This window comes from Notolepis coatsorum, assembly GCF_963971535.1.
Source record: "Notolepis coatsorum genome assembly, chromosome: 14".
Lineage (NCBI taxonomy): Eukaryota > Metazoa > Chordata > Actinopteri > Aulopiformes > Paralepididae > Notolepis > Notolepis coatsorum.
Window position 1 is genome coordinate 106,048,692 of NC_140178.1, and position 14,646 is coordinate 106,063,337.

Consider the following 14,646-nt stretch of genomic DNA (forward strand, 5'->3'; position numbering starts at 1 on the left):
AATATATATATATATATTTGGGAGCGGCTGGGTGGCGCAGCAGACATTGCACTCGTCACCAACGCAAGAGACACCCGGTTCGACTCCGGCTGTCGGCGTTGCCTCCGGCTTGGACTGGCCGTCATTCTAACTCATTGGCAGAGTTAGCGGGTGGAAGTCGATGGGTGGTAATCTGGACGTTGTGGACAGCGACTCCTACAGGTCGGTTGGGGGACGCCTGCACAGCAGAGACAGGAAATTGGCGGGGGGTAGTGTGAGCCTCCTACACGTTACACCTCGCCAATGAGAGTCCGCGCTGGCAGGTGAAAAGATGTGAGAGGCTGCCTCCACGTGTATCGGAGGGGACACGTGATGCAAGGCTTCTATCCTCCTCCCTACAACCGACCAGTGGGGGGCATATGCGAGCAACTTTCAAGACAGGGGAGGGAGAATTGGCACAAGCGGTAAATTGGGATGGGGAGAAAAATCACAGAAAAAAAGGAGGAGAAAAAGTAGATAAAAAAAAAAAATATATATATATATATTTTTTTTTTGTCATTATTTCCAAAAGCAAAGAGGCCTAGAAGCGTGGCTAACGCTAATGGTGCACATACCAGCGAGGCTAACTGCCTAAGAAAATGGGCACAGAGGTACTGAAAGAGGATTTCACACACTAGGCAAATATCAAGATGTATCCATCAGTGGACCAATTGCATGCTTTCGCAGAGGACAAGAAGCCCCCACAGCCCAAATGGAATGACCCCCCCCCCCCCCCCCCCCCCCACATATTTTTGTAATTTTATATACATATATATATTTTTGTTTGTATTCGGGGGTGTAGTCAACTACCAGTCGACTATCTGCACATTTTGGCCAATCAAAGTCAACTATACAAATCCTTAGTCGGGGACTGGCCTAATAATATCCATATGAATAACGGACACTATAATGAACTTTCACTTTTTCTCTCTCTCTCTCTCTCTCTCTCTCTCTCTCTCTCTCTCTCTCTCTCTTTTCTTTCTTCCCATGGGATTTAGAGACAACTCTCAGCGACCGCCCAGTCCTGTTGCTCATTCTACCCCAGTCAGCGAGGAGAAGGCCAAGCGAGGTATATACATTCACACTTAAAGTGATCTTTCAGCACTGTGTAGAAGAGACTCATTTGGTGTTACATTCCATTTAGCATCTCTTGAGTGAGTCTAAGGCCAAGCCCCTCTCTGGTAACTCTGTCCACCTCTCTGTCCCAGCGGACTGTGCTTTAGACTGAGGACGCTAATCGCACCTGCCCTAGACCAATCACACCTGCCCTAGACCAATCACGTTTACCATAGACCATTCACACTTGCCCCAGAAACAATTACACTCTCACTCCGGTCAACCACTTGAAGCAGTTAGATCAGAGGGTAAAAGTCATGTTGTTGTCAGACAGCATTCACACTCTCAAAGTCCTCAAATCGTTATTGATAGGGCCACGATCTGCTGAAACATTAATAATTAATAACACACAACATACTAAAACATCTGTCCCCTACCTGTAGACGACCCGCCAGCCCTTCCCTCTCAACCACAATCCCCCACGATAGTCCTCCACCGCGCACCACCCAGCGCCCCCCCCCCTCGCCTCCCCTCCCAGGCCGCTGCACCAACCCCACCGTCCCAAGCTCACTCTCATTCCTCTCACGCCCCAGACGAACCTCACCCGTTCGCAGGTCCTGTGTTAGCCCCCGCCACTAGCGTTAGCCACCCCCAGCCTCAGTCCCAGCCCCGCCACTACTCACCCTTCCTGCAGGACTCCTGGGCACTGGGATGGCCCGGCCAGGCTGCTGAGCTGTCCTCCAACCACCACGCCCTGCTGTGGCAGCCCACCTCCAACCCTATGCCGCCTGGGTCTATGTGGAGTATGTGATGTTAGAGAAACGTATCGTACCGTTTCTCTAGAGCAGGGGTTCCCAAAGTGGGGGTCGCGAGCCGCCGCGGGGGGGTCGCCAGATGATTAAAAAAAATAAAATAAAAAATTATTTAAATTTTTTTATATGCAGTCAGGCCACTGAACTTAGAAGCAGACCAGGCCAGTGTTTCTAGTTGCAGCAGCGCAATAGTTAGATAACCTAGGTGGGGAACAACCAGGAGATCACTGCAACTCACACAAGTTGGAGAACTATCTCTCTCTCTCTCTCTCTTGCTCTCACACACACACACAAAGGGAGCCGCATGTGATTGGTGGAGGCGGGACAAAAAACTGCTAATCATTGACACATGCTAGCCTGTAATAATCATCCCCAGAAAAATCTACTTTGCGTTTGATATATTGCAAATGTATGCCATCACACACACTGGCATTTAAAGGGTTCGAATTATAAAATGAATATGTGGTGTTATGATCAGGGCTGAAGTTGAATAAAATATTGTATTTTTTTCAATCTGACATTACAAAAAAACAGAAAATCCATCAAAATCAGTGTTGTTGCTAATCATACATATGCTAGCCTGTTTTTTAACAATAATTTGTGATGCCATCACAAACACTGGCATTTAAAGGGTACAAATGAAAAAAATCCCTGCACCAGAATGCAGGAAATGAAGTCTTTGTAACAAAAAATGTCCTGGTGGGGGACCCCCAGACCCCCTGCTTAAAAAGTGGCCTGACTGGGGCTATATTTTTCACTATATTTCCTGGCCTGAATGATTTCCCCAGTCCGGCCCTGGTTAAAAGCCTCCAATGCTTATTAGTGTGTGTGCGTTTTGAACGTTTGCATGTTTCAACCATACATTTCCATTTATAAAAAAAGAAAAGAAAAGAAAAATTATAAAAAAATATTCACCTCCTATAATAGTGGCGGTCGCGGCTCTCTGAAAAGTTTGGGAACCCCTATGCTAATGTCAACATTATGTCTAGAATCTCCTAGTTTCTCTAGTTTCTCTAGAGCAGTAATGCTAATGTCAATAGTATGTCTAGAATCTACTAGTTGCTCTAGATCAGTGATGCTAATGTCAACATTATGTCTAGAATCTCCTAGTTTCTCTAGATCAGTGATGCTAATGTCAACATTATGTCTAGGATCTCCTAGTTTCTCTAGATCAATGATGTTAATGTCAACATTATGTCTAGAATCTCCTAGTTGCTCTAGAGCAGTAGTGCTAATGTCAACATTATGTCTAGAATCTCCTAGTTGCTCTAGATCAGTGATGCTAATGTCAACATTATGTCTAGAATCTCCTAGTTGCTCTAGATCAGTGATGCTAATGTCAACATTATGTCTAGAATCTCCTAGTTTCTCTAGATCAATGATGTTAATGTCAACATTATGTCTAGAATCTCCTAGTTTCTCTAGAGCAGTGATGCTAATGTCAACATTATGTCTAGAATCTCCTAGTTTCTCTAGATCAGTGATGCTAATATCAACATTATGTCTAGAATCTCCAAGTTTCTCTAGAGCAGTGATGCTAATGTCAACATTATGTCTAGAATCTCCTAGTTTCTCTAGAGCAGTGATGCTAATGTCAACATTATGTCTAGAATCTCCTAGTTTCTCTAGAGCAGTGATGCTAATGTCAACATTATGTCTAGAATCTCCTAGTTTCTCTAGAGCAGTGATGCTAATGTCAACATTATGTCTAGAATCTCCTAGTTTCTCTAGATCACTGATGTTAATGTCAACATTATGTCTAGAATCCCCTAGTTTCTCTAGAGCAGTGATGCTAATGTCAACATTATGTCTAGAATCTCCTAGTTTCTCTAGAGCAGTGATGCTAATGTCAACATTATGTCTAGAATCTCCTAGTTTCTCTAGAGCAGTGATGCTAATGTCAACATTATGTCTAGAATCTCCTAGTTTCTCTAGAGCAGTGATGCTAATGTCAACATTATGTCTAGAATCTCCTAGTTTCTATAGTTTCTCTAGAGCAGTAATGCTAATGTCAATAGTATGTATAGAATCTACTAGTTGCTCTAGATCAGTGATGCTAGAATCTCCTAGTTTCTCTAGATCAGTGATGCTAATGTCAACATTATGTCTAGAATCTCCTAGTTTCTCTAGATCAATGATGTTAATGTCAACATTATGTCTAGAATCTACTAGTTGCTCTAGAGCAGTAGTGCTAATGTCAACATTATGTCTAGAATCTCCTAGTTGCTCTAGATCAGTGATGCTAATGTCAACATTATGTCTAGAATCTCCTAGTTGCTCTAGATCAGTGATGCTAATGTCAACATTATGTCTAGAATCTCCTAGTTTCTCTAGATCAATGATGTTAATGTCAACATTATGTCTAGAATCTCCTCGTTTCTCTAGAGCAGTGATGTTAATGTCAACATTATGTCTAGAATCTCCTAGTTGCTCTAGAGCAGTGATGCTAATGTCAACATTATGTCTAGAATCTCCTAGTTTCTCTAGATCAGTGATGCTAATATCAACATTATGTCTAGAATCTCCAAGTTTCTCTAGAGCAGTGATGCTAATGTAAACATTATGTCTAGAATATCCTAGTTTCTCTAGAGCAGTGATGCTAATGTCAACATTATGTCTAGAATCTCCTAGTTTCTCTAGAGCAGTGATGCTAATGTCAACATTATGTCTAGAATCTCCTAGTTTCTCTAGAGCAGTGATGCTAATGTCAACATTATGTCTAGAATCTCCTAGTTTCTCTAGATCACTGATGTTAATGTCAACATTATGTCTAGAATCTCCTAGTTTCTCTAGAGCAGTGATGCTAATGTCAACATTATGTCTAGAATCTCCTAGTTGCTCTAGAGCAGTGATGCTAATGCAATATTATGTCTAGAATCTCCTAGTTTCTCTAGATCAGTGATGCTAATATCAACATTATGTCTAGAATCTCCAAGTTTCTCTAGAGCAGTGATGCTAATGTCAACATTATGTCTAGAATCTCCTAGTTTCTCTAGAGCAGTGATGCTAATGTCAACATTATGTCTAGAATCTCCTAGTTTCTCTAGAGCAGTGATGCTAATGTCAACATTATGTCTATAATCTCCTAGTTTCTCTAGAGCAGTGATGCTAATGTCAACATTATGTCTAGAATCTCCTAGTTTCTCTAGATCACTGATGTTAATGTCAACATTATGTCTAGAATCTCCTAGTTTCTCTAGAGCAGTGATGCTAATATCAACATTATGTCTAGAATCTACTAGTTGCTCTAGAGCAGTGGTGCTAATATCAACATTATGTCTAGAATCTCCTAGTTTCTCTAGAGCAGTGATGCTAATGTCAACATGATGTCTAGAATCTCCTAGTTTCTCTAGAGCAGTGATGCTAATGTCAACATTATGTCTAGAATCTCCTAGTTTCTCTAGAGCAGTGATGCTAATGTCAACATTATGTCTAGAATCTCCTAGTTTCTCTAGATCACTGATGTTAATGTCAATATTATGTCTAGAATCTCCAGGGTTCTACTCACTGGTCTCTCTTCCTAATCCCTTAGTGCAACAACCAAGCCCGGTGCAGAACACGGCACCTCCCCTCCAACAGCAGGTATCCATAATGTTTAAACAACGTCAATGAGCACGTTCACTGGCGTTTATAATGATGGTTTTGATCTGAAGAATGGTCGCTCTAACTCCTTCTCTGTCTACAAAAATAGAAATAGATGTTATACTGTGTGTGTGTGTGTGTGTGTGTGTGTGTGTGTGTGTGTGTGTGTGTGTGTGTGTGTGTGTGTGTGTGTGACTGTGTGTGTGACTGTGTGTGTGTGTGTGTGTGTGTGTTTATATGGTTCCAGGGTTCGCACAAGGTCCTTGAAGTGCTTAAAGTGCTTGATTTTTGAAAAAGAAAATAGTCAAGGACTGGAGTTCCTTGAAAACAGCAAAAGATGGTTTAAAAAAACATTTAAAAGTGAATTGTACAGGTATCCTTCGAGTGACATCCTTGAAAATGAAAAATAGTGCTTGGAAAAGTACTTAAAAGTAAGTCCTTGAATTTCATTTTGCAATGTCCGTGGGAACCCTGATGACAGCATTTAATGATGGTTCTGGTCTGAGGAATTTCTTTCTCCAACCTGTCCTCTGTCCCCTGATCAGGTGACCCCTTCAGCAGACAGTCTGCAACAACTGTTCCTACAACAGCAGGTAGAACTGAATGGACCTGTCTCAAACCCTGCCCTCTTTTCTTGATCCTCCAATCACAACTGTCGCTTACCTCGGACAAACCAAGTTTGTCCGAGGTAAGCGACAGTTGTGATTGGAGGATCAAGAAAAGGGGCAGGGTTTGAGACAGGTCTATTCTCTCTACCACCAAACTAGAGCCCAGTTGATGCAGTCCCAGGGGGCGCTGTGGGCGCAGGGTGCCTGCAGAGGCAGACGGAGAAACAGCAACAGTCTGCAGATCTTCAGACGTTACAGGCTCGTGTCATCCAGCTCGAGGGACAGGTACTTGGAGGCCGATGTGGCTTTATTGGAAGTAAAATAATGGGTGTTTGCTTTAACCTGCTTGGAGTGCCAGATGGGTGGAGTTTACTAGACGGGCCAGCTCCACCCACTTCTGACTTTCTGATTCTGTGATTAATTTAATTTGGAGGACAGAACGTCCAGAAGAGGGCGCTGCTAACAGCCGTTCAAGGGGCTGGATCCTGGCAACTGGGTTTCCCATTATCAGAACAATTCATATAGTATCGGTTTGTCAATCACAGCAAACATAATGCTAAATTGACCTTGAAATAGTCTAAACTTTCTCGCATCCATCATGTTGTTCTAGGTGGTAAACCGCAGCCACCCAGTACTCAAGAGCAGATTAACCCTTTCACTACCACACTACAGAAGGTTAACCATCTGTAGTGTGGTAGTGAAAGGGTTAACCTTCTGTAGTGTGGTTGTGAAAGGGTTAACCTTCTGTATTGTCACAGAGAAAGGGTTAACCCGTTGGTAGTATGGTAGTGAAAGGGTTCAAATAAATGCTAGGAATTATTTACAAGTGCTACTTGACTCCAGCCTGGGCTACGGTAGGTTACCGCTCCTGCCCTTCCTGTCCAGTGGTATAGGGAGGTGTAGTCTGCCGTCACGTTGGCCCGCCCGCGAGGTCCACCCGTATAGGGATTTATCATTGGGAAAATGGATTATCGGCTATTGTAACAATTCTGCCTCATGAAAATTGGAAAGCTTTCCATCTTTGCACAAAATGTGTTCCCTTCTATCACTAACATTATTGTTTAAGCATTTTTGGTTGATATAAAATTCTGCGATTTCTTTTACGATTAATCATGTTGAGCTATAGATTGTGGATGAATACGCACAGAAAGGTACACCATGCCAATGTCCATGCTTTATTTGTTTTAAACGAGACGATTTATAAATGGGCAATGGGGGAAATACGTTGCAATTTTGCGAGGTGGACCGGCCGGAAACAGCAATGATGTAACCACTACACCTCCCTATAGACTCCGCCTCCTGTGTGTCGTTTCAGCTGAGGAGCCTGCAGCTGGAGAGAGACCAGACCCACATGCTGCTGGAGGGCGTTCACCAGAGACACAAGCAGGACACACAACTCATGGAGAACACACACAGGTAGGAGGAACACACACAGGTAGGGGACACACACACAGGTAGGAGGGGGAACACACACCGGTAGGAGGAACACACACAGGTAGGAGGGAACACACACAGGTAGGAGGAGACGGTAGGAGGGGACAGGTTTACATCTCATTACATCAATAGGACTCATCCCTCACAAAACTCTATCATGGTATTTCCATCATGATGATACATAACGTTAGGTTATGACTATAACCAAGTTCTGTTAACACTAGTGGACGCTCAGCGTCTCATTGCATATATCTCGCTTCAGCATATATACACTGAATAAATTTCAAAATGTACCTTTAAATGCCAGCATTCATCTGGCCACACCCCCATCCGCTTACCTACATAAGCAGGGGTGGTGCCACACACTCATCTCCTTCCCAACAATGAAAAATCAAGGGCCGCAGCGGCGTCTAGACGCTGAGCGTCCACTAGTGTTAACAGAACTTGGTTATAGTCATAACCTAACGTTCTGTATCACACTAGCTCCCGCTCAGCGTCTCATTGCATAATAGGAGCTGAGCGGGAGCTAGAAGCTCGACAAATGTACCCCGCTGAGGCCACCCACAACCATCAGATCAGGGAGGACCGAGCCCCCCCGACCCCCCCTATTGGGGGCTTCACGGGAGGGCGACGGACCCGACCGTGCGAAGAGGCACTCAAGCAACTCAACGCACAGGGTGAGCAGACCGTGGCTTGACCCCACGACTACACACACGCACAACCCGCATGCCACCCGGGAACGGAGGGAACAACCTCGTTACTGCCCCCAGAATCACGGGGTCAAGGGCAAACCCAACCCTGTGGCGAGGCCGTAGCAGCGGAGCGCGAAGGAAGACCCAGACCCACCAAAGGGACTGGACCCCCTGGAACGGGGGCCCGGAGAAGTCCATGATGCCAGCATCAAGACCCCACCAGGTGGGCACTTAGTGACCCCGCCCCCCACATCGCCAGCGTATTCGGACAAAGGCCCCTCAGCCGAGCGGGCCCTGTCCCCCCAATAGTACATCGCCTGGCACACTGACCCTGCAGAACAGGCAGTCAGCATGGCCGTAAGCACACAAAAAAGGTTAACCAACGGAAGCAGGCAGCGCACCGGGGAAAAACCAGGCAACAGGCTGTTAACCCTAGCCTGGAGACTGCGGACGAGACAGGCGCCAGAGGGGACAGCTGAACACAGCCGCCCCGGCGGAAGGGGCGGAAGCTGGCGTTGTTGCATGACCAAGCCTCCATTTAAAAACCCCCACCCAGAGGGGTTGAGGCAGAGAAGGCTGACACGATTGGCAGACGTCATGAACGTGCAGGGGCACCCTCAACCGGTGAACCCGGGAGTTGACACTGCTCCAACACACCAGGGAATCAACCACCTTGGTGTTACCCAATGCGGTGGTTGTTCCTATAACCCCTCAAGAAAAAAAACTCCAAAACACACCTGCGGGTATACACCGGCTATACCGCAGTACAAGTGTTTCAGTTTTTCAAAAAAGGGTTAACCCAGGCCTACGGGTCGACGAAACATGACTTCGGACCGGGCCCGGCGATACGGGAAGCACAGGGTCACCAGAGGAGGTCAAAGACCACCTCAACAGGCCCCTCTTCGCCATGCGTGAGAGAGGAGCGAAAAAGAATGGAGAACCAGCCCCAAGCGCACCGTACTTGTTATTCACAGGCGGTCTCCCAACCAAGTACTAACCAGGACCAACCTGTGTAGCGGCCGAGATCCGACGAGATCGAGCGTGTACAGGTTGGCATGGCCGTAAGCCATTACGACAGTGCTGAGTAAAAAATTTACCCAACCAGGGTCTCCATATCGCTTAACCCTGTGACACCCGGACCGACCTGGCATTTTTCCCCCTGAAAAAAGCCCAAGTCCCTCAGGGTACCAGAACAGCAGATCTGCATCCCCGGCGGACAACGGGTTCAACTGATCCGGACCAGTGTGACCAGAACCAGTACCGTGCCCTAACCACGCCGACATGCCTACTCCAGGAGAAGGGGCAGATATGCGTGTTGATCTTAACATGAAAAGAAGGCGCCACCCAGACGTTCGGGCGAACCGCGCCCGGTGGCCCACCCCCAGGGTGTGAGACCCCTCTACATATGTTCAGATCCATTCCATCATCATCCCCCAGATATGAACGAGAATCCGTCGATAACCAAACCAGGTCGTCGGATTTGGTCGTCGGAAGAGGAAAAACCTCCATCCCAGTTGCTTTATAAAAACGCTGTTTTAACCTCAAGCAACCAAGGCGTGCCAGTCAGTCGCCTGTTTACAGAACACCCCGAGCTAGTACTATACGTGCGTCGGGACACACCCACATCAATGAACAGGCTATTTAGACCTGTCATTGAATCCCCAAGGCGCCCAGGGGAACGACAAGAGGGGTGTGATACTTCCTAACTCCAACTATTTTTAATAGAAAAGAAGGAAGCACCAACAGTATGTATCCCAGTCTACACAGCCGGGGGTAAAAAAAATTCACATTTTTACATCCCACCACCCTCCCATAGGAAGGAGACGGGAATCCCCAGAGAGACTTCCCACGCGAGCTGTACAGATTGAAAAGAATATATTGCACCTTGAGCCATGTAAAAAATTGGTTTTAGGGCTCTCCGGGGAAGAGGCACTGAACCCATACACACTCAATAATCGAATTGAATCGAATACATACACAATAGAGTAGGACTCCTTCTTGAGGGTCCACTCACCTTGACAATCTGAGGAGGAGGCTCTGTACTCTGAAGGAGGCTCCCTCACATGGAAGGAGAGTCCCAACTCACAGAAGGCCCGAATAGGAGCTTGGTGAGGAGGAGCCCTGACCACCCCCCGAAACAGATCCATCACATGGACCTGAACAGCAACCGGAAGTCCTACCAACAGAGACGCGCACAGTGACGTACTCTATGGCGGGGGAATTTCTGCGGTGCACACGCCCAATATTCCAGGCCGTGGGACCAGGAAACTCCCTCCCCCCCCCCCCCCTCACCCTGTAACGTGCCGAACCGCAATGTGACAGGAACCTTGAAGGACAGGTGGGTTTACCCCTGACCAACAGAAAAAAGGGGGAGGAAAGGTTACCAGTTCACCCCTTTACGACCCCACACCCATGATACGATGTAATGACAAAAAGAGAGTATGACACAGTCATAGTCAGCTCCATGAAGCGTCTGACAGCTTCACACAGCGCATGAGCTAACCTGCTATCTGATTTTTACTAAGGAAAAAACACAGAATAGAGAGAGCTCTCCAAGAGCCCCGGTACCAAACTTACACATGTGCTTCTGTGGCCAGTCCAACCCAGTTGTTGTAGGTCACATGACACACACAACCCATCATCACCTACAAAAAATGGCAAAAACACTCTACAGAGGAACGCCGTTTTTCATAATGAGAGAATACATAATTCTCGATTAGTATCGGCCACAGGCCTTGCTAAGTACACACGAAAGCGACCAAACAATCTTTTCTTTTAGGAAAATAAAGTTTCTCCAGCTGTTTTAGCACAACCTCAGCAATCAAGCTAAGGGTTACATCGTATCCCTACCACACAGTGACACAATGTAGTGCAACAACATATCTGAGAGGAGGATGAAGAAGTCCCCAGGGAACCGGGGGGAAACACAATCCTCCTACTTTACCCTTAATACGGCCAGTTAAAACAGGAAAACCTGTTAATATGTGAACACACTGTTCATTGTCATTACAGGCTGAGAAAAGAATCATTCTTTACTAATTTGTCACTAAGCATAGCTTTATAGGTTAGTTAACCCCCTTAGTTGTGAGTACACGGTACATATAAACACACATGATGTTTCTCAACACAACAAACCAGATAATTTTCACATCTGTAACAACAACCCGATTTGCATGGAGAAGCTAAATACCAGTGACAAGACAATTCACACATAACTCGCGTCGTATCCTAAATGTAGTGCAGCAACACTCGTTTTGGAAAACATCGTTATTTACAAAACATTTAGAAGGGAAAGCCAGAAGAAGTGTACAAGGTCTGGTCAGGCCTTGCCTACCCGGAGCGTAGATCAAGCGAAGTGCAGTCTCAAGGCACCGTAGTAAACACAGCCGTCCTGTGTTGTCGATCTGGGCAGCGTCGCCGCTCCAACCCATCGCTACGGTCCCCCTTGTTGACGCAGTCCTTGCCGTCCTGGCCCAGGGCAGGTTCGACGAACATCCTCTGTCAAAGATGACGTCGTAGTCAAGAGTGTTTAAAACATGTTATAACCAAAGCACGTTCAACAGAGTAGCATTAAGCTAACGGCCGCTCTAACCGCCGGGCGATACCGCCCCTGCCCGCGAGACACCGAGCGAACGGTGCACGCGACCAGAGGAGAGCTTCGAATCCCCCCCGCCTCTCCCCGTGAGGGAGAGGGGGGTTGGGAACCGCGGCGGCGCGCGAGGGGCCGGAGCCACCCCGCGCTGGGCCTCGGCCGATAGCAGCAAGCTAACGTTTCCTAGCCTAGGTAGGCCACCTAGTGATCACAGCAGGCTAGCGCCGCAGCTAACAGCTGACTGGCTAACAGTAGGCCACCACTAGCACGTAAGCTAAGCAGCTATCACCTGAACTTGTACACAATGATATAACACTCACTCAGACAGGCCGCCGTTCTGAAACCCTCCTCACTTTTTAAGAGAAAAGAGAAACAAGATGTTAACACAGTTTTACAACGGTGATTTTACCAACACCCGACGGAGCCAGCACAATACCAAACTGGCCTGTAGCTGACTTGAACACAGATCTTCCACTAACGAACATCTATGCCCATATTTCCTCGTGAGGGAATACTCTCATTTGGATATGAAAGATGGGGCCTAGCACGGTGACAGAGAAAACATCCACTCGTCCAGAAAACACAGGGATCACCAGTGTTAATGGTCGTGGCCCACTAGTTAAACTATAATGGGCTTCAGATCAAGGTCTTCCGCTGTTGCCTAAGAGGCTGAACAAAAGACCTTAATCTGGGGCCGGTGTTCGTAAACATTGTCAGTTAGCCCCCATAGCACTAACAGACAAGTGGAGCCGCAAGCAAAACAGTACTCACCAACCTGAAACCCACCGCTTCTCACAACAGCGGCGCGTCCTACAGTTCAGCTGTGTCCTGAAAGGTTTCACCCCAACCAACACAGCAAGGAACTGCAGTTGAGAGGCATGCAGCGGCGTGCTCCCAATACAAAAACCGGTGGAGGATTTTAGAATGATCACCATCTTCCAGACACTCCAGTGACGAAGACAATATCGCCGTATTTTCTCGAAAATAGTGAGAGAGAAAATAAAGATATGATGTCAACGTATCTCTCGTTCTTCCTTTCCTCGTAAACATTGTCAACCAATATTTTTCTCCACGTCAAGTGGGCATATGAGCAACACGTTGCTTGTGATGAAATTTGAGAAGGAGATGAGTGTGTGGCACCACCCCTGCTTATGTAGGTAAGCGGATGGGGGTGTGGCCAGATGAATGCTGGCATTTAAAGGTACATTTTGAAATTTATTCAGTGTATATATGCTGAAGCGAGATATATGCAATGAGACGCTGAGCGGGAGCTAGTGTGATACAGAACCTTTGTGTATGTTGTGTATGTGTAACAAAGTTATGTTATATTTAGGGCTGTCAAAATTAATGCTTTAACTTTGGAGATTAATTTAAATAAATCTAGATTAATCTATGGAGTGAAAAATCTTCAATCTTAGTGCCACGGATATAAGAAAGAGGTCTAGCTGAGTCAATATTGATGGTTTTGTTGAACATTTGTATTTCACAGGAGAGAAACTGTATTCAAAGAAAGCTATTAAAATAGTATTTGAATCTAAATATACTTTCTTTGTGTTGATTTTACATTAATTCCATGATTTTACTCAAGTAAATATCTGTTACAAGCTTCGGTCTTAAGTAGAAAAATGCTATTTTTAATTTAGATAGATCTAGATTAATTACAGAAAATTGTGTGATTAATTAGTTAATTTGTTTTAATCTATTGACAGCACTAGTTATATTGTGTTATGTAGTGTTGTATTGTATTTACTGCTGTCAAGCGACTCAAGTTTTTTCTTTTTGTACTACAAGTAAAAGTATATTATATAATGTATTATACTAAATTATAGTTATATCAAGTAAAATGTAATGGAAGAAAAAAATGTGAATGTAAGGGGGTAGGGATCAATAAGCTTAGCTTCCCTCTAACTAACTACATTGCTCTTGACTTTTTGCTTAATTTCTTTTTCATTATGATTGTTTTGTATGACGGAGCTTGATATTGTGATTTGTTTGGAGGAATATGGAGAACACATGTTCACGTGTGTGTCCCCAGGGCCCGGGTGCAGCTGCTGGAGGAGTCGGGGACCCAGCGGGAGGCGCGGGCGCGGCAGGAGAGCGAGGACCTGACGGAGCGCCTGGCCGCGGCCACCCGGCTGGGCGGGGAGGAGCGCTCGGAGCTGCTGGCTCAACACCAGCGCCGGCTGGCCCAGACGCAGCAGGACCGGGACCGGGAGGTGGAGCGACTCAGGGACCTGCAGAGGTAACTAGAGCTTCTCATTATGTACCACTGTAGCGGTTAGGGCTGTACCGAATGCTTCGAAGCTTCGATCATAATGTTGACATTCGAATTCTAAATCAACATTATATGTTACAAAGGGTCAGATTAAACCGAATATATATATTTATTGCTTGAGATCCCATGTATAATATTTGTATATCGTTTGATATCCCTTGTATATTCTTTGTACATATACACGGAATATCCCTTTACCTAGGTACAGGCCAGACCATAATATTCGTTCTCCTATTGGACAGCGACCCCCTAGGCGCCAACGGCCATACCCCCAATGTCTAGTTCAAAGCCACCGCCAAGGCTTGTCTCAACATGCCCAGGTTTGCGCAGTAATACGAGACAGAACTGAGGTTGGCACTAGATTATTCACCTTACGTATAAATACGTCGCAGGTGGATACAGCAGTAGTCTTGTCTTGTCTTGTCTTATCCTAAAACGTTCGTTCAACGTATCGTTCGTTCCTTACTAGTAAAGCCTTCATCACGAGTCAACGACCAAGTGAAGTGAGCAACCTTGCGTCTAAATAGAGCACTTAGAACCGCGTGCGAATAGGATAGTAAAAGTGTCAGAGCTTAGT

General features: G+C 45.8%; 1 protein-coding gene across 1 annotated transcript in view; it reads left to right on the forward strand.

Annotated features, from left to right (window-relative positions):
- The window catches only part of fbf1 (Fas binding factor 1), a gene marked incomplete at its 5' end in the record, with an annotated part of 114,308 nt that overhangs the window by 11,791 nt on the left and 87,871 nt on the right, over nucleotides 1–14,646 (forward strand). The window contains 6 exons of the mRNA XM_084329262.1: nucleotides 1,017–1,087; nucleotides 5,419–5,468; nucleotides 6,014–6,061; nucleotides 6,236–6,361; nucleotides 7,392–7,492; nucleotides 13,830–14,036. Of these exons, the coding sequence (XP_084185388.1) occupies nucleotides 1,017–1,087; nucleotides 5,419–5,468; nucleotides 6,014–6,061; nucleotides 6,236–6,361; nucleotides 7,392–7,492; nucleotides 13,830–14,036 (603 nt within the window). The remainder of the gene's footprint in view (nucleotides 1–1,016; nucleotides 1,088–5,418; nucleotides 5,469–6,013; nucleotides 6,062–6,235; nucleotides 6,362–7,391; nucleotides 7,493–13,829; nucleotides 14,037–14,646) is intronic.